Genomic DNA, 26838 nt, shown 5'->3' with positions numbered 1-26838 from the left:
AAGTTATTACTGTTTTTTTTCTTTTATTATTGTCATACACCTCACAAATTTCTTTGAAGTTTCAAGGAAATTGATTTTTGTTTCAAATTGTGTTTTGAATAAGTTATGGAAATTTCTAGTGAACATTAATTTTATATATTCTTTTTATTTAGGCACTTTTGTTACTAAAGTCACAGCTACAGATGCGGATGATCCAGTTTATGGAAATAGTGCCAAACTGGTTTATAGCATTCTAGAAGGACAGCCTTACTTTTCTATTGAGCCACATACAGGTAGGTGACTGAATTTGAATCCCTGGCTTATATTTACACAAGAGGCCGTGCCTCTTACCTATTTCATATAATATGTTTAAACAGGGAGCATAAGTAGACGTCTGTCAGTATTACTGAGTTGTAGCACATCTCACTTGTATTATAGCAGAGTCTGATCATGTGAAAAGACAAATAAAAACCTGTATTAATGATAATGTAAGTAATGGCAATGGTAACATTACAGAAGTTACTGAAGCAAAATCAAAGGTAGTGGGAGTGCCATATGACTTATAACTAATTCGGGTTTGAAAGACTTGGGCTGAGGGATTTAATGAGCATAATGTAATTTTCAATATGAGACTAAAGCATTTCCAGTAAGGAAAGTACAGTTTAACTTGGGAATTTTAGTGAATGTATCATGTGTTTTCATTAAAAAATATTTTTCTTTCTTGATTGGGTGGATGAGGGGAAAGAACAAACATGATACTGAGTGTTGGGATGAAGTTTTATTAGTATGCGTTGAGGATTACTTTATTTCTCTGTGGTTTTAAAGTCTTGAAAGTAATCTGAAAGAAGTGTCAATAAATCCATTCCCTCTTGTTTCCTGTACATATGTCGTACTTACAGCAAATTCATTTATTTATGTTTGAGAAGTGTTTTTTTAAAGTGTTTTGGTATTATTTCTTATATTCTTTCACCTGTTACTAGAAGCAGATTTTAATCACTGTAAGTCAAGCAGCTGAGATCTCCTAAGGAGAAGAAAACTATAACTAATTTTAAAGCATATAAGAAGATGTCTGAATGTATATCCCCATAAAGGAGTAAATTAAGGAGTAAAAATTATTGTTCTCATGCAGATTAACAGAATTGTGAAATAAAAGCTAGGAAAAATAATTAAAGGATGCTTTTGATAGATCAAGTGTGCTAAACTTTTTCACCAGCATTAAACAGAGTACACTTAGACTCTTTAAAATCTGGAAATTCTTTAACTCTTTCTGGTGAGATTACATGGGAAAAATTATTTCCCTTTCCTAAAGGTGCCCTAATTTGCCAGGTCTTTAGGCAAATAGTGTAGGCTGGTAAATATTAATAAGATAATGGATTAATCCATTGAGGTATTTTCTTCTGGGTGAAGGACAGGTATCCTCAGCATGAAAACAATCTCTGAAATGTGATTCATTATTTATGCTGCATGTAAAATAGAGTTTTACAAAAAAATAACTTTAGTACAGCACAATGGAAAAACAGTAGCTTGTTTCAAAATAAGTGTGTCAAGGGAGTATTAGTGAAGCACCTTAGTTCATACTGGCTGATTTCTCACAAGTCATGTGGAAATGTGACTCTGAACAGACCCCTGACCATCAAGTATCAAACTATATGATTTGGTTTTCTTTAATATTACAAATCATCGCATGCAGTAATGACTTGAGTTAGTTGTCATAATTAGAGTAGGATTAGCTGTAGGCTCTTTCTCAGTTTCTACTAGAGAAAGTTAGTGCTTTAGCAGGTGTAGCACTCCACCTACACGGAAAATTTTTCACTTCTTTCACACAAAATAGCCTAAAAGAAAATATTACAAATGTAAGAGTTCTTTTTCAGATTATTTAATTTTACTCAGGTTTAGTATTTGTACTGCATTAAAACCTTGTGCTTAATCCAATGAAGCAACTATTCATTACCTAGGAAAGTGATTTCTGTTATCATGAAAGCCAGGAAAAACTCCAAAGCTTTTTGGTGAACCTGAAAATCATGATTTTTCTCCTGTATCACTAGCATTAAAATCCCCCTCCTACCTTCATTTCCAGTTACAAATATTCTTTTGAGTGGAAGTTCAGTTACCATGAAAATTACATGTTCATTTTAAAAGAGAGTTTAATAATAAAGCTGTAGCTTTGCCACAGTTCCTGAGTAAGTGGCTTCATATTATGGAGCTGCTTCTGAATGAATAAGTGGTTTCAGATTCCTCATTTTTCTAAATCTGTGGAGAACATCAGTTATGTTCTTCTATAAATCATTACAACTGTATGAGTTTATGTACTGAGGCCGTCTTCTTTTTCTTTGTTATTTCTGCATAATGGCTTTTATCTGCAGTGTATCTACTGTACTACTCTTACAGCTACCCACCCAATAGTTTGTTAAATCTGGAGGGTATGCAGTTGTTTCTATGAATTATCCGTTGCTTGTAATGTTTTAAAATTTGCAGAATTTGTTCTTGTGTCTGAGATGCCTCTTCATTCGCTTAGAGAAATCTTAGCCATACTAAATGTTAAACTGAGTAGATCCCTCCAGCATACATTTGTTTAGGTTATGTAAACAGCAAGTATACATAAAAGTGTAGACATTAAGAAAAGCAAATGCCTGTGGTCATGTAGAAACTGCAGCCGCTTATTACACAGGGTGAAAAAGGTTGCTTGAAAACCCAGAAGCCTTATAGTTGTGATTCTTCTGAAGAGAAGTATTGATTTTAGAAAATGCAAAGAACCATGCAGCAGATTTTCTTGGTAATGCTGGAATTCTAGAGCAAGGATATGATAATGTTTATTACTTACCAGAGAGTTTTATGGGTTGTTACATGCAGTCTCAAAATGCCAATAGTATTATGCTAAGATAGCTACAATTTTACAGTAGCTTGTGGCACTGTATATATCACCTTTTATAGGTAGTGGTGCATAAAACACGCACACTAATTCAGCAGCTGTATAATTTGGACAGCAGTGTTGTTACCATGGACAGATCGAGTGGAAGGTGCATTTTAACAAAAAGAAAATGTCCAAAGCAAATAGAAAGTATGTTTGGTTGTTTGTTTATATTTCTCCAACCTTAACAATGTGAACCATCAAAGCTAAAATTTGTTTCCTCTTAGTAACTAGGCCAGAAGAACACATTATCTTACAAGTTTGTAAGTAGTGCTCAGGAAACCTTTCAAGTTTTCATGTGGGAAGGTGTTTGAGTGCTATCATGACAGTATACAAATTAAAGGAGAACGGCCAGGTATTGTAGTGTCTTATCCAAAACAAATCAAGCATGAAGTTGATACTCCAAGTGTGATAGGTATTTTAGGGTTTGGGGTTTCTTTGGTGGGGGAAAGGATGTGGATGTGTGTATAGCTACATTTTCTCTGTGGTTACGTTTCATTAGTGCCCCTGCTAAATTAAAAGCCTTTTCAATTCATTTGAAACAGGATTGTTTCTGAATACAGATATCATATGCAGCACTGTGTCTTTCCCACCATGGAGTCACTGTTTTAAGAAATGAACTATGTTAAAGTGATCCACTTCAGAATGTAAATATTTTCTGTCATTCGTGGGAATGAATCAAATGTTATCAAAATTATAGTTACTTAGAGCTCATCATCTTAATATTTTTCTAGATGACTAGCCTTTATTAGCTGTGTTTATTAGAAATTAAGACTAGATTTAGATCTGTGCAGCTACCGGCACCAGGGCAGCCATAGATAGTCTATACTGCCTATAATTTTTCTAATTTCCTGTCTCAAACTAAAGATTGTCTGTCCTTGCTGCTTTGTTTTAATGGTACGCTGAGAGCTGACTGTGAGAAGTAACCACAGTCATGCCACCTGATTTCTTTTCCTTCTGTAGTACTCTGAAAAAAAAAAAAAAAGAGGGAGCAAAGAAGTAGGATATGGCTTTATGTCTATGGTAGAAAGGGTTTCTACATCTGAGAGTAAACCTGAGGAAAGCAGTTGCTTACTCTTCTGCTTTTCTGTTCCTTCTAACTTGACATTAACTAGGTGTAGTCCTTATCTGAATCAGGCTCTTGGTTGAAACTCTGACATTGCTCTCAACCTCCTTGCTGAAACAGTTCTGTAATGCTGAGTGCACTGAAGTATGGTAAGTAACCCATAAACCAATACTTTTCCATTACCTTGGATGAAAAATGCATATAGTTCTGAAGTTCTAGTTTGTAAATTCTTCTGTACGAGTTATAGATGCACAAAAGAAGGTAGTTCAGAAGTTATTTTTAATTCAGTGCTCTGAATATGGCTTAGGGTAAATGCTTTTTTGATGGTTTACTCTGAGTATTTTTCATAGGTGAATTTTAATTTCACCACTGGTTTATGGGATAAAGAGTAAACATAAGTAATACATTACAAAGATACAGATTCAGATTTTCTATCAGAGGCTAAACCTACAATGTGATGACATCAGATTAGTAACAAAATTCACCTTAGACTAAAATATATTCAGTAAGTAATTATCATTACATCTGACTGACTCATGTCAGGTTTCCTGACAAGTGTGTATTATTTATAAAGGTATACAACTTGTATGTATTATCTCACAATCCAAATGATGACATAAAAATGCTGAGGAAAGGGATTCCTTAAGACTGCTAAAAGTAGCTAAAGTACACTTTCCACTTTTAAGCTTTTTCAAGTATATTAAATCACGACTGTCAGCTCTAAAATAAGATTATCATAATGGAACATAATATGAAGTGACATTGTGTTTTACAATATAGGAATGGCAGAGAAAATACTTTTTCAGCTGTGTCTGACTTATTTACATTTCACATGAACTTACTGTCACTCCTACACATACATGAAGTATAGTTACATGAACAAGGCAAATTGCACCAAACACCCTACTGCACTGGAAAACACACTGTATTATTCAAGCATAAACCCTTAGTATATATGAAAAAGAATAGATTTTAAACACTGCCATCTTGGATGTGGTCATTTGGTACAAAGTCAAAGTTCAATTTAGTAAAGCCAAGATGAATACAAGAGTTAGGAGTCCTAGATAACTGAAGACTCTTCTAATAGAATATAAATAGTTCTTTGGAGAGTGAATGTTGATCTTTTTTCTAGCTTTAATTTCCATGTGAAAGTGGACATGTTTTAATCAACAGACCTTTAATGATTTAGTATACAGCCCTCTCTGGACCACAGTGTTGAACTTGCAACATCGTGTGGTTCTGAAATCAGAACATAAATAAGTAGGCCTAGGAGGAATGAAAATGACATTCAGCAGAAGTCAGGTCTTAATCTTTTATTTTAATTTACAGTCTTTATTATCTTCCTTCATCCAGACCTTGAAATACAGTTCAGCTGAAGAAAAACAGGTAAGGTAGTGAGAGGATAAATGAAAGCAACTTTTGAGTTACAGACATTTTAGTGATTTTACAGACTATTTATTCTATCTAGTTAATGTACAGTTTATTAGTAATGGTGCATATCAATGATAGCACAAGCTGCCCTCAGAATATTGCATGTAGTACTGATGAGACCCATCATCATAAAAATGACTACTAAAATACTAAAGAAAGTTCAAAGCACAGTAGCTAAGGTAAGAAGAATATTACTTATAATGAAAAATATAACATTTAATTTGTATAAACTGGATAAGAGGTGATTAAAGGAGGATATGAAATCACTGCACAAATATTTGAGAGGTGTTAATAAAAGAGATGCGCAGGGACTGTTTCTGTAATTACTCATGATAAAATGACATGGTAGCATTTTCAAACTAGAGAGAGATGGGAAAACAGTTTTGGTACAGGAAGTAATCTGCAACTGTAAGGGGAAAGTAATGAGCTGCTGGGAAGAGAACTAACTCCTGTTCAACAGAGCCTTTCTAAATAGTTCAGTTTCTAAATAGTTTAGATTCAAGCGCTCATGGGATTAGTGTAGAGAAATAACTTGTTTGACATTAGTCAGAGCCTGGGTTGAACTGCTGCTTTCCAGCTAATATTCTAACTAGTGCTGCTGTGATATCCTTGCCAATTACTGCAGATTTAGTTAAAGTTAACTAATCTTTTAACTGAAATAATTTTAAGAGGCATGAAGTGGGATAGGTAGATGTTATTCTGTCTTAGAAGTGAGATGTAGGAACTCCTTTCCTAGAGGAGAAGGCAAGTGTGTGCAGGAGCATAGAGAAAGTAGGTCCATGCGGGCCAGACAGCAACTTTCCCAGGGTAGCAGAATCGACTCCAGCACGTGCAAGGATTTCCAGATTATATACATGGTCGCTTCTTGATACAGCAGCTTCAGCTGCGTCTTGACAGCTTTTGATGCAGTTCGTCACCATGCTGAAAATAGAGTATATTTTCAAACTAGTGTACGCCTTTTCTAGTAATTGTGGACTAAGTACACTGAGCAACCTTTGGAGTTGCAGTAAGGTGTTTGTACAGAAATTCTCTGGTGATCCTGAGAGTTGTCTTGGTGACAGCCCATTAGGAGAGTGAGTTGTACTGACAAACAGCTAGTGCTGTGGACCCGAGGGTCAATCCTCCAGTTCTTGCTTTTTGCTTGGAAGTATAAAGTGCAGCTATTATAGATAATGCATGTAGGATTGGGTCCTTCAGCAGCTGCAAGAGCTGTCTTTTCTGATTAATAAAGGAAGTATAAAATCACTGTAGAGATGTTTGAAAACAGCTATGAAGGTGTGTAGTTGGTAAAGATGGGTGACTTGAGATCAAGACAGATTGGCATTTGAAAAAAAGGGATTTCTGCTTCTAGAGTTTATCTAATAATAGGAATAACAAAAAAGCTGATACCACACATGTTTCTTGCATTTCAGAGCAATACCTCTATCATTTTAGAAAGCTAATGAGATAGTTAGGACTTACCCATTTTCTTCATGCTGGGGAGGAAAACAGGGGCTATGTATCTAAATAATATTGCGCTTCAAGAGACTGAATTAGAGAGAGGAAATTTGAATTACACAGCTTGATTTGGAAAGCATCTGAAAAAGAATTCACAGTTACTTTCTGTAAAGTGTCTAGTATAATTATAGATATTAGAGGATCATTACAAATAAAATCCTAAGGAAGCAAGGTCATAAATGCAATGCAGATTGTTTATTTACTGCATTCATTCTCAGTTGCTGAGAGGGTGATCCTTTTGTAATGCCAGTGAAACTTGGTCCCAGAGAAAGAGAATGGCTGGTAAGTAAAGATGAAAGCTTTTTACCCATACTGTTTAACCGAGATACAAGTTAATCTGAATTAGGAAAGCAGTATTGTAATAGGTGTTATCCTATACAATATTCTTCAAACAGAATACATATAGTGAGAGATATGTGCTGTTAACTTACACACAATGGCAACCTTTCAGAATGAAAGCAAGATCAGAAAACACCAACATGGAAGTACTACGGACTGAAAAAGAAAATACAGTATATTGGAGGTTACACAAGAAACAGAATTAATAAAACAATATTCAACCTTCATCTCACGCTTTAACAGAAAGGAAGGCAGTGCCATCTTCCTAATACAATTTAAACCAAGCCATGATGATAAAATATATACACTGTTAACTTCTCTCTTAAAAATACAGAAATGGTGCAGAATCACTCCACACAAAGTGGTATAACATTTCATTTATTTCCTCACTTTGTGATTATTTTTACTGTGGCTAACGTATTTGATTTGAAATGTATCTACATCTGAATGTAGTTCAGACAACTCCTGTTACTGATAATTTTTCTAGAAAGTTAGCCAGCTTTACTAGAGACTGCAGATATGTAAAATTCCAAGGCATTAGAACTAAATAAGAAATCAGAATATTTGATGATAATTTTTGTTAGAAAGATTATGATTTTTATGAAGGGTAAATTGAATTAAAAATAGTGGATTGGTATGCCTCTATCACATCATCAAAGTACTAGATTTTTTTTTAAATTTTCAAGAAAAGTAGTTATGATCTATTCATTTTTTAGAAGTTATGTTATGGGTTTTCCACAGATCTCCAAAGTGAACTTTTTTATGGACTGCTAAAACATCACTGAAGTCAGTGTTCTTCATGGGAATACAAAGAATGCATCTCACAGGTGCCTGAAGAAATTACAAGATTGATTTTTCAGGAGTTTTGGTCCTAAATAACTTACATTTAATAAGAATTTCCACCAAGATTTTAGCATGGAAGGAAGATCAAAGCAGTTACTTGGCTTTTCTAAAATGAAGAAGGAAAAGTTCCAAAGTATGCAAGCTGAAATAGCAAGAAGTCTTCCTCAAAATGTGTGAGATGAATGAGATGCTTAAGAAAGGCTTTTCAGGGCCAGATTCCAATTTTGCATAGTGCCTGCTTGGTTTCATTCCATGTTTTCAGTTATTATTATTTGTAGTTTTATAGCATTACCATAAAGATATCCTTAAAAAGATGAAACATGAGAAGTGAAAACCAGATCCTTATTTCTATTGTTCATTTTGTTTCTCTTCTTCCTCTTCATCAGCTATAGCCTCTGACATATTGCATCTTTTCCCCTGATCTATTTCAGTGTTGAGACAGTGTATATTCTTACAAATAGGTTTTCGAAAGTAGTCCACAGGGGTGCATTTTAACTGATTCAAGTTGTGAGACAGATTGTGCAAATTGCTCAGTGTGTGCATTTAGGACCACTGTAAAAGTAAATCCCATTCTGCAGCTGTTTTATTTGCTGTTGAGCAGTGTGACACCAATAGCTGTTTAGGCAAAGCAACTCAGCTGAAAAAAAAAAGGTACTTCCAATACTGAGTGTTTTCATTCTTTGAAGAAATAGATTACAAATACATTACTTCTTGATTTCTTTATCTTCTAACCCACTTCCTGATGTTTCCAGCTTTAGTCAGAGTATTTGTGTCCAAATTATGATGCAAGTATCTGTTCAGTGGTTGTACTACATGTCCATTCAATGTTTTTATAGGACTAAGATTTGTGAAATACTTTAGACAATGTAGAGATAAAGCCTTATCTTAGACAATATGGAAGGAAGGGACCTCAAGTCCAAAAAAGGATCAGAATTACTTGTTCTCATTCTCTAGAGATGTTTGTCTGATAGGTTCTTAAATACTTTCCATAATGGAAATACTACAAATTCTACAGACAGCCTTCTGTCTGTACTTACCTTCTCTTTTAGAAACTATTCCCCTAATGTTTAACAGAAATCTCTCTTGCTGCAATTTAAACCCATTTTGTGGTTTATATTTTAGGCACAGCATTTATTCTCTTTTCCCCAGTGGAAAAGGAGGGTAGCTCCCTGTAATTTTTTGATACTTGGTTGTAAAGTCTTTCCTTATACTTCCCTAAATATATAAACCAATTTTTTTTAAAACGAGATACACCATTCCAGCTGCAGCCTTATTACTATGAGTGAACTGGAAGGATTATTCCACAGTTCTTCCATAGAACATACTAGCTAATATACCAGCAAATATTTGAGCATTTTTACTAACAAAATGCTGTTGGCTCATATTCAGCCCATTTTGACTCCACATTCTTTTCTGTCTTGTGAGTCATCTGCACAGTTGTAATTGTGAAGTTGTTTCACCCACATAAAAGACTTTTTACTTGCCAAATTGAGTTGCATCCTGCTTCTTTAGACTACCCAATTTGTCAAAATTGTTTTGAACTTTAATCCTGTTCTTCCAGTACTTGCAATGGCTCCCAATTTTGTGTCACCTGAAAGGCTTGATAGGTTCTTCCTGTCTTCCATAATTCAGGAAATATTAAATGATGCCAGAAGCAGAACAAACTCTACGAACCACTTCATCCATCTATCCACTTTGACAGTAAGCCATTGATAACTGTTCTGAATACAATCTTCCAACAAATGTCTACCTGTTTTACATTAGTTTACAGTAATTCTCATCTCTTGCTTTTGAACTACCCTCCTGTTTGGCACATATCATTTTCATCCATCACAGCTTGTTGAAAGTGATTATGCTTTTCTTCTCAATTTATTTCTGTGTTGAATTGAAGCAGAGCAGGTGGTTGAATGCTCAATGAGTTAATGGGGTGTGTGCTTTATGCATATCAGTATTTGGTAAGCCTGAAATGTTTTCTAAAAATAGATTGAAAGTTTCAGTACTTCCTGTGAGCTCAGCCTGGGAACTGGGGAATAAAGCAAATGAACAAATAAATAACCTTTAAATGCTCTATGCATAACTCTTCTAGTCTATATTTGTCTTTTTTGTGTTTATTAATGTGTCTCCTAAGAGATTCATTTCTCTTTCACTGACCTCCATGTTAGAGATTCTGAATGTAGAAATACTGGTGGTAGCAATCAGCCTGTATAATTTGGATGTAGTTGATGTTTAAAAACATTCAGCTCCATTTATAGTAATTTAAACAGTAAACTTCTTTTTAGCTTTTTATTGTGTTTGAAATTGAAATTTGACTTTGTCTTTGACTCTTCTGGCAAATGGTTTATGGACTGAGGACAGCAGATAGAAATATGTATAAAACTACTGTAATAACAGGTTGTGTTTGTATTTTTATACATAAAAAACCCAACATTTTTATGTCGTAAGTCAGAAACTGTAATTCTGATAAAGGCACTTTTTAAGATATTTAATCTTCATGATATCTTCCAAACCATAGACAAGGGCTAGGCTGTTATAGACATTAAGAAACAAATTAAAATACATGTCTAGGAAAAAACATCACTTTATTGAAACAATTAACTTGTCTCAGAGGAAACTGCAGAATAAAATATGTGGCATCTTATATAAGTCATGTGTAGGGTAGACTTAACTATGTATATTAGACTTAAAAAAACCCCAGAAATAACCAACAATAAAAAAACCAACCAACCAAACAAACAAAAAAACCACCAAGGGAGACTCTGCCTAAAAAATAATAATAGAGAAATGGTTATCGTAGGTTTAATACAAAACACATTGAAATGAGCTTTCACTGATCTTTGAATCAGCTCTATTAGTGAAAAAAAAGTGGACCAAATTCTCATACACTAATTTGCATAGCATCCTTTTTAAGAGTCATCTCAGTTATAACAATAGAGTTACTTGCAGAATGCATCATTATTCCTAAATAGTGAAATAATCAGTCCAAAGTAGTCACAACTGTCAAATGCTTTTAGAAATAAAAATCATTTACTCTCCTTACCCAGGCTGCTATGAAGGAAATGGCCCTGTTCTTTTACTGAATGTACTTTGCACCTATCACATCTGAGAAATGTTTATTATTATCTTCTAGGTTTTACTGTTCCACTGTTTTCATTCAAAAAATTTAACAGAGGCATATTCTTCCATGTTTTGCAGAGTAACTTATATCTCCTCCTATAGATGAAATAGAATAGTTAAATTATGTGCATGTTGTACTTCAAGGCTGCTTCATTGGTTTTACAAGCACTGGATTACACTGTATTTGTCAGGGTCCTGAGCACAACCTCCTTCAAGGAGTTTATTTGGTTAAGTTTAGAAGTGTAGCTGACTGCATCCAAGGTCAACTTCTTTGCTGGTATGAGCTGCTGTGAAGAAAGGTTCATGCAGGGGCTCCCCCTCCTTTTCATTGGAAGCTCCTTTTAGTCTGAGACACTACTGCTGACCTCCAGCTGTGCTTGGTCTCGTACTTTCTCAGTTCTGACCCAGATCCAGACTTTCCGGCTGGGTTTCCTGGCCTGGCCTCAGACCTGCCTTGTTGCTGTGGACTCACTGGGTGATCATCAGACTGCAGCTCAGCCTTGTTCACTCTTTCTGGATCCGAGAGGGGCCCTGGCTTGCCACTCTGCCCACTCTGCAGTCTGGGTCCTTGTTGGTGGGGTCACTGCTCCTGTCTGCCCTGTTTCCACACTCTGCTCCCAACTCACTTTTAACTGCAGTGCACTTGGCCTTGCTGCTCCCAACCCCACTTACCCCATGTTGAAATGAAAAATCACTGATTGCATATCGAGTTCCTTGGGACCAAGGGATTACTCTGACTTGGCAGTGGCAGATATAAGATAGAGGTTTCATTTTCATCAAGAATTATATTTATAAAATATGTAAGAAAAAAACCAGAAATATTTTATGGAAATAATTTACAAAAGTGTAGGTTACAAGATTGCTATTACGTTATGTTTGGTGGTTTATGTAGCAAGCATATTGCTTTATACTAAATGCCTTATACCTTAGCTTGGTACTGTATGCTGCCAAGAAAAGAAGCTGTGATCAGATTTTTACTATTACAATATTAAAGATAAATGAATTCTAAAATTTACTAAAGTGCATCTCTATTAATGATGAAGACACGGAACCTTTCTTTATTGACATGAATAGATAATCTCAGCATTTCAGCCACAGTGTCATTTCCATGAAGCTTATTTAATGGAAACTATCCCTTGTGAAAGAAAAAAGAGCTGTTTGAAGTATCCACAGCTATGCTAGTCCCAATAGAGAAATTAAAGCTAACAGATTTGCAGTAAGTATTGATTGATGTCTAAAAAGTCCTGACAATACTTAACAAAGAACAGGTAAAAAAATATACAGTGTGAGAGCTAATGAAATGTATGATCAGGCCCAGGAACAGGTATGTATGATCCAGGGTGTGAATTTGGCCACTCTATTCAACATGCAAATCTTAACAAATATATAGTACAATATAGAATTCTTACCTTCTTTTTTTAATGAATTCCAAACACTTGGTGAGTTACTGTCAATGTCTGCCCATAAACTGTGTCCTTCAGCTCTGAAGGCCCATGAAAAGAGAGATTCTTTTTACCTCATAAGAATCCTCAAGCGCCATGGTTTAAAGGAACTGCTGCAACAGTGGATTCAGTTCCCCTCAGCACTCTTACACTTCACTTAACCACTAAGATAATACACTAACTTCAACTTTGCGCTCTCTTTTCACAGACAAATTGCTTAAAAATAAAAACAGAATGTTGAAACAGGATTAGAAGAAAAAAATGCCATAATTTAACAGCATTTAATATTTATATTTCTTTTTCCTGGATTTAGTGGTACTCCTTTAGTTATTTTTTTATGTTTTTATTATGGTGGGCATTACTGTACTGTGATGAACACCATTTAAATTTACCATTAAACATTTAGTATTGCACTTTCCATACTGAATGTTGTGAATACAATAGCACATTACAGGTTGTCGTAGTTTAGGACTGGGCTGGCCACTAAATCCTGGACAGATGCTCTCTCCCCTCCCCAGGAGGGAAAAGAGAATAAGGGAGAGAGACTTTATGGGTTGGAAAATAAAACTAACAGATTTAATAAAACAATGATACTAATACTACAGGATAATAATGTGAATAGGAAAAATAATGAAATATATACAGATATGTACAAGTATATATACAAAACCAATATAAAATCCTCCCCCCACCCTCCCCCCAGTGACAAATACGTCACCAGAGGATCTGCAGAGCAAGGCACTGGAAAAGTCCCAGACTGAACTCAGCGGCAGTGGGAGCTGATGCAGGAACACAAGGATCAGGATCAGAGGCAGATGAACCAGCAGGCTCTGCTCGGACTTTGGCCATTGTAAGATCAAGAAGGAAGGAAGGGTCCAAGATGGAAGGGTTGAGACCCTCGTGATCCCTCAGCTTTACACTGAGTATGACGTATGTGGGATGGAATACCTCGTTGGTCAGTTTTGGGTCCACTCTTCCCCCGTAGGCGCAGACAGGGCACCCATGATGAGACAGTGGCCCTGAGATTATCAGTTCACACTGTCTGGAAAAAACATGCTGCTAGTTTTCAGCAAGTTCAGCCACTTAGAAGAGACTGAGCTGAAAGTAAAATCACTAAATAGAAAATTAGTTCTATTTAGCTCAAACCAGGACACAGGTGGAGAAGTTTTAGAAGAAAAAACTATTTCATTATTTCTTCTGTTAGATGTCCATGAAATCTGTAGGAGTTTGCAGTGGATCTAGTCCCATTTTTAATTGGACTGTACCTTGTAGATATCTTCCTGCTAGTCCACTGCCATCTTATATTTTGATATGCTGCAGATCATTTTATTTCTCTATCCAGTAGATATATACCAATATTTACACACATCCGTAAAAATAGCTGCAAAGCTGCATTTGGGTCTGTATCTGACTTTTTTCCCCTCCATTATTGTAGCTATAATTAAAACAGCTCTTCCCAACATGGACAGAGAAGCCAAAGAAGAATACTTTGTGGTCATCCAAGCCAAGGACATGGGAGGACATATGGGTGGACTCTCTGGAACTACAACAGTGACAATTACACTCACTGATGTTAATGACAATCCTCCTAAGTTTGCACAGAGTAAGTGCTATTATGTGTATATGTTCTATATAAGAAAGTAATATAATGTGGGTTTTTTTATTTATCAAGCTCTTTCTTTTAATCATCATATTACTTGGGTTTGTAATATTATTTACAAATATGGAACTGCTACTGTAGAAAAATTAATAATCATCTGCCTGATTAAGATCTTAGGAAAGAGGGAATTACATGCACAACAGTGTACACAGGTTTCTCTCTTCCTTGCTACCCCTCTTACATCCACACAAAAGGGCTCGGGAACTTTTTTTCATATATTTATTTGCTTTCAGTGCAGTTGTTTCAGAGTGCCAGTTTTAGTTGCTGTTATATATGTGTCCACCTAATGCAGACAAGTAACACCACCAGAAAAAGCCATATGTAACTGATAAAAGAAATAAAGGTTTGACTAGTTAAGTAATAGTGAAGAAAACAAGGAAAATAAGTTTGAGTCTGGATAATTGTTGATCTATAATTCAAAATCCATACTTACTACTGTGTTTCCAATGGATATCTTGGTGGACTAGGTTAAAATTATTTGGCATCCTGCTGAGATTCTTTACAAGCTTTGTAGTCTATTTAAAAGATGAAGACAAAAAAAAAAGTAAAAAGAAGAGAAAAGAGCATAATGACTGTATCAATTTTATTTGGAATGGGTGCAATCTAATGCACTATTAGAAGCTTATCTTTTTATCCAGCTTGTTATGAAAAACTGAAGTTGTGTGGTCTTAAGAGTCTGTTTTGGAGTTGGAGAATTTTCACATCTAGACTTAGTATAACTTTTACTTTGTTAAAAGCGTGCTTCTCTGACAACGTACTTATGCACCTGATGCAAAATTAATTATTTTCCACATATGTATGAGTCGAAGTCCACTTTTGTCCTGTTTTGAAGAGTGAAATGGGTTTGTCCTAGTACTCAGCATGTCAAAAATATTCTCCTATAATCTAGAAAATGGACATGCAGATAGAGAAAAAATATAAAATAAATAAGCAGAGTTAAAAGATTATTTGCAAAATACATGTTATTACCTCATCTTAGTGTTTTTAACAGATAAGCACCCTGTGCATAGTAAAATATTTTCTCTCATTATAAAATAAGAAATGCATGAATTTTTTACTTTACATCACATTGCATTGCTTGCACTTGTGTAGTAATGTTTTCCAACATATGATGATAATTTCCTTCATAATGTAAACATCTATACATGGCTGAACTGTATCACCAGAATGCAGAAGGACATTTCTTTTATACCTGCAATGTACTGTAGCTCTAACTCTGTGACTGCAGATCTCCTTTTGCCAGCTTACCTGGCTTTTATGTTTGTATCAGCACCTTCTATCTCAAAAAGCCTTTCCCTGCCAGTATGAAAAAAAGCTGATTAGAAAATCAGCAACACAACTGGTACTAACTGGTGCATTTGATGGAGGTCTCAGTAGGAAGCACAGGAGTGAATGCATACAAAGATGAAACTGTGCCGTCCCTGTGCAGTTGACTCATATTTGTTCTCCTGCAGTTTGGATGCAGTGACACACTGACTGGGTAGCATGAGGAAGACTGCATCACAGCTCCCCAAAATATATTTTCTGTATGGAAAATGTAGATTAGCCTTCCTTCAACAAAGAGTGAGTTGCTGTCTTTGAAACCATTACAGATAGTGCATTCCAGTGCAGAATTCAAGCTACAATCTAGGGATAACCACTCTGGTCTAACACTGACCATTATGCAATGACATGAGAAAAAAAAATGTACTGTGAGTTTATATTATGTATATATTGCATTTAATGAGGCTGAGCCATAGTAAATATTGTCACAATGCTATTACAAATTCTGCCTTTTAAAAGTAAGTATTCATAGCATGCTGCCTAGCATTACAGATTAGTCATGACTCTGGCCTTATACAAGAGCTGATCAAGTCTTTAACAATTTTTTACATTGTTGAAGCACAGTTTGCATTTGCCTGGAAAGGAAAATAAGAAAGGATCAAACTTAGAATAGAGCCTAACCAGAATGAAATATAAATTCATAAGACATAATACATGCTGCTTTCACAATAAATTGTAATGAACTCAGAAGGCAGTGTTTTACCGGTTTATTGTTTCCAGGCAGGGTAGAAATGTATATTTATTGTTTGATTTCAAAGAGTGTTAGCCTCCTGGGCTTTAGAAATGAAAAAGATGAACTTTCACCACTTCTATGATCTCTTTGAAATAATTTTAGAGGCAGTTTATAAGTCACAGAAGTTTTTGACCTGGCAGTTTACTGTGTGATTGTACTGAGAAGAACTGTGCACTGCTGTGAAAACCAAGGGTTTTCAAAGATGCATAATGTGGATTTTTGGTCAGCCTTGCACTATGACCTCTTGACAGGACAGTTCATAATACTTCAGAGCAATTTGTGTAAAAGAGTCAGTGGTATCATCTGTTTTTTTGTTGTTTTTTTTTTCCCCTCCACAATATTTTATAAACTATCTTAGTAAATCTGAGAGGAAAAATACCAACTTAAAAATGCAATCAACCGTGTCTGGACATTCAGAACACAAAGCATGGACAGCAGTATAAATTATGAACATATACTTTAGTCTCCTTACGCACATGATTGCTTTGGCTGCTCATTGTTTGTGAGCCATTGTAAATACTCTTGAGGAATCTTGATGATCTCCAAATTACCTCTAATAATTTAGCCTAGAAACATTAAAGAGAGAAAAAAAGCAGCAACACTTTGGGACAGATTATAAGTATAGCTAATATATGTATTTGTGAATTCCTCACAGTTTCCTTCCTTCTTTCAACTGTTGCTACTGCAGTCGGCCTACAACTACTTAAAGCAACAACTTCAGAACAGTCTTTTTTAGAAAACTACTAGCTGCATATAACAGTAAAAATCACACATTGTCTTAGAAAACCGTGAGGACAGAAAAGAGCAAGTCCAGAACACTTTGTCAAAAACTATTTTAATGGTCTCATCTGCTAACCTTCAATTTCTTTTGACTATTTCAATTGCAAAGTAGCACTGCAGTTGATCAGATCACATATTAACCCTAGTTTCAATAAGCATGAATTATCAAGAGACAAAAAAGAAGGCACTCCATAAAGAATTTTTAAAGTAAAGCATGCATGTGTTGTCTGTTTTTCAGAGTATTATTAAGAACTGAGGAATAAAATAGTAAGAAGTTTATTTTGATTAAATGTTTGCCTAATGTTATATATTACAAATTCTGATCGGACTAGGTGATCTTTTAAGGTTCCTTCCAACCAAAACTATTCAATGATTCTAAATAGATATTAGACACTTCTTCAGTCAAAAGGTTTGAAGCAAATACTACAAAAAATTAAAATGCTAACAGTTTGAATAGTACTTTCTAGTGGTTTTTAGTCTAACCCTACAACAATTTGTAAATTTACTAATGATTTCTGTAAAAAGTTGTTGTTTCCTTTAAGACATAAATTTTGGGAGTTTTCTTGAAACTTTCTTAATTAGTTTCTTACAACAAAAGTGAGGTGGAAGGGGGTAAAAAAATAAAGGATCAAAAAGTAGTAAAGATCTGGAATTGTATGAGAAAACTTTGAGATATAGACCAGTTTTCTACAGAGTAAAAGCCAAAGTTCCATAGTACAATACTGTGAAAAATAAAACTACTTCTGTAAATAAAACAGTAAGTTCAACAGTGTCTGCAGTAGAGAGCATTGCATAATTTTAGTGTTGAAAGTAGCTTAATATTTATGTTTTCCAACACTAACATCCCTGCAAGGTAGGAGCAGGATACTACTGTAATGAAAAGAACATTCACATATAGTAAACTGAATATTCCTATGTAAGGAAAAAGTTTTGCTGCTTTCAGTAAATAATTTGTGTAAATGTGGTTTGTATCAGTTGCACATCTCAAGAGTTTGCATTGGGGAAGTATAAACAAATGAAGAGCACACAAGATGCTGGAATCAGGTGTAATGTTTAGTCTTTTCCTCTTATTTATAAGGTCTGTATCACTTCTCAGTAATGGAAGATGTTGCTCTTGGTGCACCAATAGGAAGGGTGAAAGCAAATGACCTGGATATTGGAGAAAATGCTATATCATCCTATGATATTATTGAAGGAGATGGAATGGATATATTTCAAATTACTACAGATGCCCAAACTCAGGACGGCATTATTAGAGTGAGAAAGGTAAATGATATCTCTGTTAAAAAAAAGCAACAAACAACTAAAAATGTTTCTTGTACATACAACGACTGAGCCAGACTGTACTCTGTGAGAAGATGCTGGATTTTCAAGGATTCCTTTATCTATGGATGAGGTGTCAGGTCAGTGAAGTGATAAAAGAGGTATGTATTAGCCATATCCCATTTAGGTGACAACTGAGAAATCCATAGAAGTATTTCCTGGGCTGTGTTAATCTTATCTGGACTTCCATGTGGTCAAATCATACAGGTTTTTCTTCCTTGGGTTCAAAGGAGAAGAGTAGATTAGAATTTGCTTTGGTGGTGTAAAATTCCATAAAATCTTGACAGAGTATTCATCAAATACCTTTTCTCTATTATTTGGTTTGCTGTATAGTAGCTGGTTAAATACTGTTTAGAGAAAAAAAAAAGTAGCATATTAGTTAAATTACCTGATGTGTGAGAGTCTTAGTCTTCCACCTTTTCTCTGCTTGAACTCTCTTTGCTCAATGAACAGTGATTTCAGTGAACCTTATCAAGAACATCAGTACTGTTTCACATGAGAAGTGCCAAATTTGGACCCTAATGAAGGCTACAACTCTGTTACCTTTTCTGTGTTTGTACAGTCTTGATGTATGCATGTACACACCAGAAGGATCACCTAATTATATACATAAATATGGGGAGAGACCCCATATCTAGAATGAATCTTGGCTAGTAAATCCAATGAAAAATTAATTGCAGACTTCAATTTTCATTATTTTCTGGGTAAGAAGAGTAATGGTTTTCATGCTGTGTTCTGAAAAAGGGTATTAATAGAATTTATAACACTGGCATAGAGGGATTTAAATATGTAGCATAGAGCACTCTAAATGAATGTTTTGGGTTTGTTTTTTTTAACAAAACAAACCAAACCAAAACAAAACAAAAAAACCCAAACCATGATATTCCAGTGAGTACAGGTAATTAATATTCAATTTGCATCTGTAAAAAAGAGGTCAGCCAGAATACCTGTCAAAAGTTTGTATATTCTGTTTCTCAGTGAGTAGGTCAGCACTGTAGATACATAATAAAATTATGTATCTTCATCTAAATTTACATCTGTTTTCCTAAAGATAAAATTATGATATACATCCCTGATCTTCCTTACTATTATTTATTGTGTGCTATGGCCTCTTTTGTAAACTAAGGCAATTAGCCCTTGCCCCAGTTCCCTTGGCTTTATTTCATGACTGAGCCTCTAACATAGTGTTGTTTCATGTGTTCATTTTGACAGCAATAATAATTTTGTTTCTACTACAGTCGATGATGTATGGAGGGTACTGTTCACCAACAGATTTTCTCCAGCATAAATTCATGGGCTTTAGACAATGCAGGGTAAATTTTCAATATGATATTCTGATTAAGCATGGCTAAATGTATTAGGGTGCTGTCATTTCTGTAAGGCATATGAAAAGCAATTGAAAAAATTATATAGGAGCTATGATTGGCAAATTGTGAATATGTTGATTTATAAACCACCATTCTTAATTACAAAAGCTTACTAATTTAACTGCTGCCAAAGGATCAAGGTTTTCTCATGTTTACTAGAATTTTTGAGAAAGAGTAAATCCCATTATAGCTTGAGTCATACCTGGAAAAAAATCAACAAAATTTGAAAGTATACATATTGAAGGCTTTGACAGACTTCCTGAAGGTTCCTATTTGTGCTCTTGCTGGTATTTGCATTGCAGATTCATGGTTTCTATGTCCTGTTCTTTTTATCCCTGGGACACTGTAATGCAAATCTTAGTATCTTTCCAGTGCTTGGCAATTTGCATCTTTGAAATTTGAATCATTGTGAGACACAAGAGAATTATATAGTGAATACACTGATGTGTTTCAAGACACAAACTTGAATCTCCTATAATGAAAAATTCTAATATTCAAAAGTGTCACAGATTTGTTCTTTATTTGGTATTTCATTCCTTTAAATCCACTGTGTTTTCATCTTTTATGTTTTAATATAGAACTGTAAAAGAGCAAAAACAATGGTTACATGGCAGGTATATTGATAGAATAAAATAATCGGTTTCATGTTTCTGTCTTTGGAAAAAAACCTAAGATACAGCAATAGGAATTGCTACAGTTTTAAGAAATTCCTGGGAGATGTCTACCTCATTTACCGCTATAAACAGAAATGCAGAGTTTTCTCAAGTGCAATAATATTAAAATACTTTCCTATATGAGCTCTACATTTTTCCACATAATGCCTCTCATGTCCAACAAATAATAATTGCTAGTTCTTTGCATTTCTCACATTGCTCTGGAAGTAATAAAATATTTATTGTTTGTGGAGCTAGTATAATTTTTTCTTATCTCCAACTAACAATGCACTGATTAAGTGCATGATTAGTATGCAAGTCATGTTATCACCAACAAATTTGTAGTATTTGATATGTAATTGTAATGGTATAATTAATGAGAGAGAATATTTTAGTAAATTTATCGTGAAAAGCAAGAAAACAAAATGTCTTGTTTTCTCTGAGGCTGGTTAATAAACAGATATCAATATATGCCTAGTAAATTTGCAAGTTGGATTTCTGGGAATGGGAAGTGTTTGCATTAAAACTCACTGAATGTGCTTAAATGCACATAACTTTCATCCATCAGCATTATATTCATTTGTTCTTTCTCTGTGGTCATTAGTAAAAGACATTTATCTTTGTCATTCTTAACAGCAACTGGACTTTGAGACTAAAAAATCCTATACTCTGAAGGTAGAAGCAGCCAACGTTCATATTGATCCTCGCTTCATGAGTGGAGGACCGTTCAAGGATACAGCAACAGTAAAAATTGTAGTAGAGGATGCTGATGAGCCACCAGTCTTTTCATCACCTACTTACCTGCTGGAAGTGCATGAAAATGCTGCTATTAACTCTGTGATTGGTCAGGTGACTGCCCATGACCCTGATGTGTCTTCCAGTCCTATAAGGTAGTTCTGGTTTAGAGTACTCTTCAAAAAAACTGCTGACAGAATACCAAGTATATTTTCCCATACATTGTATGATGTTGTTCTCATGCCATTTTGTTTTATGAAAATATTTGTATAGGATTTGTTTAATGATGTGAGATTTATCAGTTCAGATCACTTTCAAAATCACAGAGATACTCCTTGCCGCAAGAGTAGACTTATGAAACAGTGGGAAAATAAGAAATAGGGTCCATGAGGTCTGATGGAGTTGAATGATCTGTGTCTATCTCTGCAGTTATTTTAAATAATCCACTAGGTTCTGCAATAACAATACTAAGTTTGTTCCTTGCAGTTGTAAGGTTGTCAAATCATATTTTGTATTCCTTTGGCTGAATCAATTCCTGGTTTAAAGATAGAAACTCAGAGATTAATATGCCCATATGACTTTTGCATCTTTGATTTACAGTATTTTCGCTTTCTGATCTAAGTTAACAGAATCTGTCATCCCAGTTTCATCAGATCAGTGTTTTCTATCTCATCTTGATGAGCATACTTCTTCCCTTCCCTCTTTGAAGTGGTTAGTATGGTATGATGTGAGTGTTCTCAAACCACATTTTGTTATGTGTAATACTGCCTGTTGAAAGCATTATGAAGACAAACATCAAAACGTCATATTCATAGTAAAGGTGTATTTGGAAAGAGTCTATTTAGTAATAAACTTCACTGTAAGTGCCTACTTTTCCTACTGCCTTAGGAAACTTAAGCTATACAAACAGTCTTCAGCATTGTGAGGATGATGCTAATTATTATAATCTGTCACTTAAGACCATTTTCTAATCATCACCATTTACATCAGGTCTGTAGCAGAGCCAAACTTTAAATCTTTATTTAGGGGGCCTATATGTTGCATATCATACTCTAGTATTTTCAAAATCAGAAATTCAGAATTTCCAACATGTTTGAGTGTACTAGAACTTGTGTGCAAAGATGTTGGAGAATCTGTTGTTGTTTCATTTCTAAATCATCCTTTCAAAATTAGCCAAACATAGTGTTAACTATCACAGATTTCTATACAAATTAATTGATTAATATATTTTCTACTGCAGCACAAAACCCAGAGAGTATTAATAGACACCAAATTTGTTTTCTTAGTAGAGGAGCTCTCAGGGTAATTTAAGGTGGTAATCCGATCATTAAAGTGGGAAATAAATTAGGGTAGTTACCCAGGTTAGAAAAATGTAATATACAATGCACAGAGTTTGAGCTATCACAATTTGAACAGTGGCTAAACCCCTAACTTTATTACTGCTGACATCTGTGAAAAAGGGCTTATACTGCTGCTACAGAGTCTTCTGAAAGGTGTGTGAAACCAGGCATAGTAGCAACACCTTGGCTTTCTTCCCTTTATTCCAGCTCCATCGTAATTTCTCTTTCAATTTAACCTTAGTTCCTTCCCTCCACCCTGTTCTGCTCTGCTCTTGGCTTGGCCCTGTGCTCCTCTGCCTCTTGATTGTGTCCCCTTTTTTCCTCATCTGAGCCTACCTTCAACTCTGCTTCGGTTCTACCTTGGCGATTTTCCCAGCCTTGTTCTGTTTCCCTGGAATTCTTTTCTAGTCCTGCCCCAAACTCTTAATGATTTAGACCAGCCTATCTATGTCCTAAAATTGAGCTTCTCTATTCAGTCCAAGTCTGAAAAATTGAGGTAAATAAAATATTTATTTCACTTCTGTTTCTCATCATTTTATAGACCAAGATATTTTCAAACTTTTAAAAGCAAAAATATTTTATATGCAAACTGAATTATCAAGAATAATTAAAAAAGAGTAGAAACAATTCATAAACAGGAAACAGAACTGGCCAAAATTCATTAGATTTAAACAAAAAAGTGATTAGTAGAATATATACCTTCTTTAAAAATATCATATGCAGTACTTTCTAAAATTTAATTTTTCTATAGTATTAGCTTGATAGCTACTTAAGGAATATACAGAATTCGTTTTCTATGGAACTTTTTTTTTCATGTTTGCTCCCTCACCATGTTTGCTCTCTCTTCATGTTTAATTTGGCTTTATCTGGGATAGCTCTGGAAAGTCCAAGTTCTTTTTTTGCATTTTTTGCCTGAAACGTATTTAAGACAAAACAAAAAAAAGATATTTCAAGTCAGTAATTCTAATATTACAGGAGCAAAAATATCCATCAGGGTCAAGTAGGGAGCAGAAATGCAGTTACTTCCCAATTAAGAACAAAATTGGAACATGACAGGTTCTAACAGAAATTTGTGGAAGCATTGTTCTGTTGGATTAGAATGTTTCATTTTGATTGTGCATTTCAAGTGTTTATTCTGTTGTTATATGACATGTACGATAAAAAAAATATTAAAAATAATGGACCGTTATAATGCTACCTGGCCATTTTTAATGTATTTTTTTTCTTTAAAACAGAGTTTTAGGAAACAACTACCAATTGCATTTCAAGGAAATTGTGTTTTTCAGTGAATATCTATTTTGGTTAGAGCTTCTGTGTATGTTTGTTATAAAAATCCTAGCAACACAAATGAAAATATAAATCACCTTATGTACTTCCAATACTACATCTGCTGCACATTTGTCTTAAACTCAAAGACTCAGTAAGCTCTGAGTATTACAGTACCATGAATGAAATAGAACTTGGATGTCTCTGAACATGGAAATAGTCTGGTAACTGAGTCATTTCTTTCCAATACAACAGTACTTTGGTTTTTCTGCTTGCTTAGGAGAGATGAAATATTCTCTGATCTTTCCATCACTTGATGTAAAGGGCATGAAGCCCAGCATAGATTTAGAAGCAGGTGTATAAATGGCTTACCAGTCAGGTTCTGAAAGTGCCCACCTCATGGAAATACCTGAGGAGGTATTGGCAAAGTGTTAGTCTGACATCTCTGTATCAAGCAAAGAAATTTAGATGCCTTTAGATCAATGGGACTAAAGGATGCATGTGTTGTATGAGACTTTTCTCTTTGTTGATCCTGAGCCCTAATTTTGGATAAGCAGAGGCATCTTTGAATGGCTAAGTGATAATGTGATTTTCAGCTGAATTATGCTTTCATCATCCATTTCTTCAATGAACATGCACTATCCCTTTGTACCAGTTTTTCAGTTAGTCTAACTATACCACGTTTCAGTGTTTTTAAAATAAGCAGCATAATTTCTCTTTTACCTTTACTTGGCATTCTGCTGTGCATGTTGCTTAAGGGCCTGGTTCACTTTTAAGCCTGATGGTGAAAAGGATTTACAAGTTTGGCTAATAATTGTAGACATTGTCAGTAGTTTGTCTTATTCTAGCCTAGTCATTTCAGAAGCGTGTGTCAGTGGCTCACATCTTACTTCATCCAGACTGTATGTGTCTCTCTTGGGAAAGGGACACAGTAAATTCAGCTAAGCTAGTTGTAAAGCTTTACTGTAGTTTTTTTAGTAAGGGTAGAAGATTCTGGCTCATAGTACAGTTGGACTTGAAAGATCATTATCTATTAGCATGCAAATCTATTGATTCCAGTACTTTACTTATTCCACTACTTTATTTCATGTTTCTGTTGTTACTTTATAACCATGGTCTATTTATCTGCAGTAAATTATCTTGGATAAGGCATGATCCAAGTGCTGTAGAAAAGCATGAGTAACAGTCTTTCTTCCTGTACTGTCTCTGCCCTCCTATAAATCACTGCCCTTCAGTGTCTTTCTCTGTGGAGAGATAAGCTTCAGTATGGCAGGTTTTCGCCATTCATATCAACAGAGATTTCATCATTGGCAACAGTTGTTCATTGTTTAATTCACAGCAGGCCGTAAAAACCTAGATATTATGTTTTCTGCCTCCCTAATGGTACAGCTGTTTATCTGTCACTAAGTAGCATGTCCGATCTGCCTGGCATTAATAAACAATGCTGATTTACCACTGATGAGATATCAGTGCCATGTTTCAAATCTCAGCAGGTGCAGCCAAAAGGATTTCTGCTCTTATTTACATTGGTGCAAATAAAGAAGAGATCAAACTAAGTCATAACAGCAATATCAATAGTGTAGGAGCAAAACTGAGAATCTTTCTAAATCTTCTGTTAAACCACTATGGGGTAGTTCCTGTAATTGCCATAGCAGGACCATAAACTAACCAAAACTTCCCCATAACCTGTGCTGGCTTTATGGCAATTCCAAAAGATATTATTTCCCAAGATACTATTTTCTTATTTTTAAAGAAATATATGTTTTATGTATAGCTTATGGATCTGACAATGCATCCCCCTTAAAAAGAGTTACAATACCATTATCATGAAAAGGAAAATGCAAATGTTCTATTAGTTTTCCCAGGTTTATGACACTGCAGGTTTTATTTTTTGTTTGCACGAAATATGTGTCAAATTAAAATCAGGAAGGGGTTTTACCTCATTGTAGTCCTGTAAAGCCACGTAACTTGTGTTAAAAATGTTTCATTTTCAATGCTGCTTCTGCATTGTGAATAAATACTGTTGGGATCAGATGAAGTGTAGTATAACAAACTCTCAGATGTTATGCTTCTGGTTTTATAACTTCAGAAAGTGTACTGCAGGAAGAGTGTGAAGGGAAGTTTTAAAAAGGATTGATCCTTAGAGAAAAACTGTGTCATAGCTCAATTTATGTCAAGCTCAGGTCAACTAAACATTAAATACCATATAAGCAGTTCATCTTTAATTTCATTTGTGGACTGTAAGAATTTCATAAATGTTTGATATCAGCAGAGTTCTTTATGGATAATTACATGACCATCAAGAATTAAAATACAGTTTTAAGTTATGACAACTTAAAAAAGTTATCTTGATCACTGTCTTTCTCATATTTTCTTGAGTGAAATCTTAAACCTGTGAAAGTCTGTAAGATATTTTTTACTAACTTTGCTCATAGCAGAATTTTACTTCTCATACTTTAATTTGAACTAGAGAGACGTCAAAATAAGGTTAAGGTACACTTTCAAAAATGATTGCCTGAAGTTAGGCTCTTACAGCTTTATTCTTCCACACAAGTGACCTGATTTTCAGAAATGCTGAGGGTAGTGTAAGTCCCATTAAACCATTGAGAACTGAGTATGTGGAGCTCAGTAGAAAATCAGTTTACTTTAATGACCAAATATAGATGCATGTGCCTAGCTTTAGGCACATATATTTGGAATTTTACTTAATACTTTTTTTAGTACTCTTCTTAACCAAATTACTAATTTTGAAGTGAGTAACACCAGTTCTTTTCAGAGTTTAAAAACAGAAAAGTGAAATGTCTAACAAATCCTACTTCCTAGTTAAACAGGGGGTTTCACTCTTAAGTCGATGAGTTGTTAAGTGCCTTACCAGTGTAATCATGCTAGTCTTGATCTTTAGTAATTAGGTCTTTAAACATTTAAACTTTAAGATTTTGATAAAATTTCATAATTTAGAACTAATTTTTTTGAAAATTAATTGTATCTTAATGCATTGCACAAACAATGTAATTGCAATGCATTTTTCAGTCTAAATAT

General features: G+C 34.7%; 1 protein-coding gene across 1 annotated transcript in view; it reads left to right on the top strand.

Annotated features, from left to right (window-relative positions):
• Positions 1-26838, top strand: part of CDH8 (cadherin 8, type 2) — a 149080-nt gene that overhangs the window by 69998 nt on the left and 52244 nt on the right. The window contains exons 4-7 of the mRNA XM_010186281.1: positions 153-272; positions 14055-14222; positions 18194-18381; positions 21095-21348. Of these exons, the coding sequence (XP_010184583.1) occupies positions 153-272; positions 14055-14222; positions 18194-18381; positions 21095-21348 (730 nt within the window). The remainder of the gene's footprint in view (positions 1-152; positions 273-14054; positions 14223-18193; positions 18382-21094; positions 21349-26838) is intronic.

This window comes from Mesitornis unicolor, unplaced genomic scaffold (genome assembly GCF_000695765.1).
Source record: "Mesitornis unicolor isolate BGI_N332 unplaced genomic scaffold, ASM69576v1 scaffold23030, whole genome shotgun sequence".
NCBI classification, from domain to species: Eukaryota; Metazoa; Chordata; class Aves; order Mesitornithiformes; family Mesitornithidae; genus Mesitornis; species Mesitornis unicolor.
This window is presented reverse-complemented; position numbering and strand designations above follow the sequence as displayed.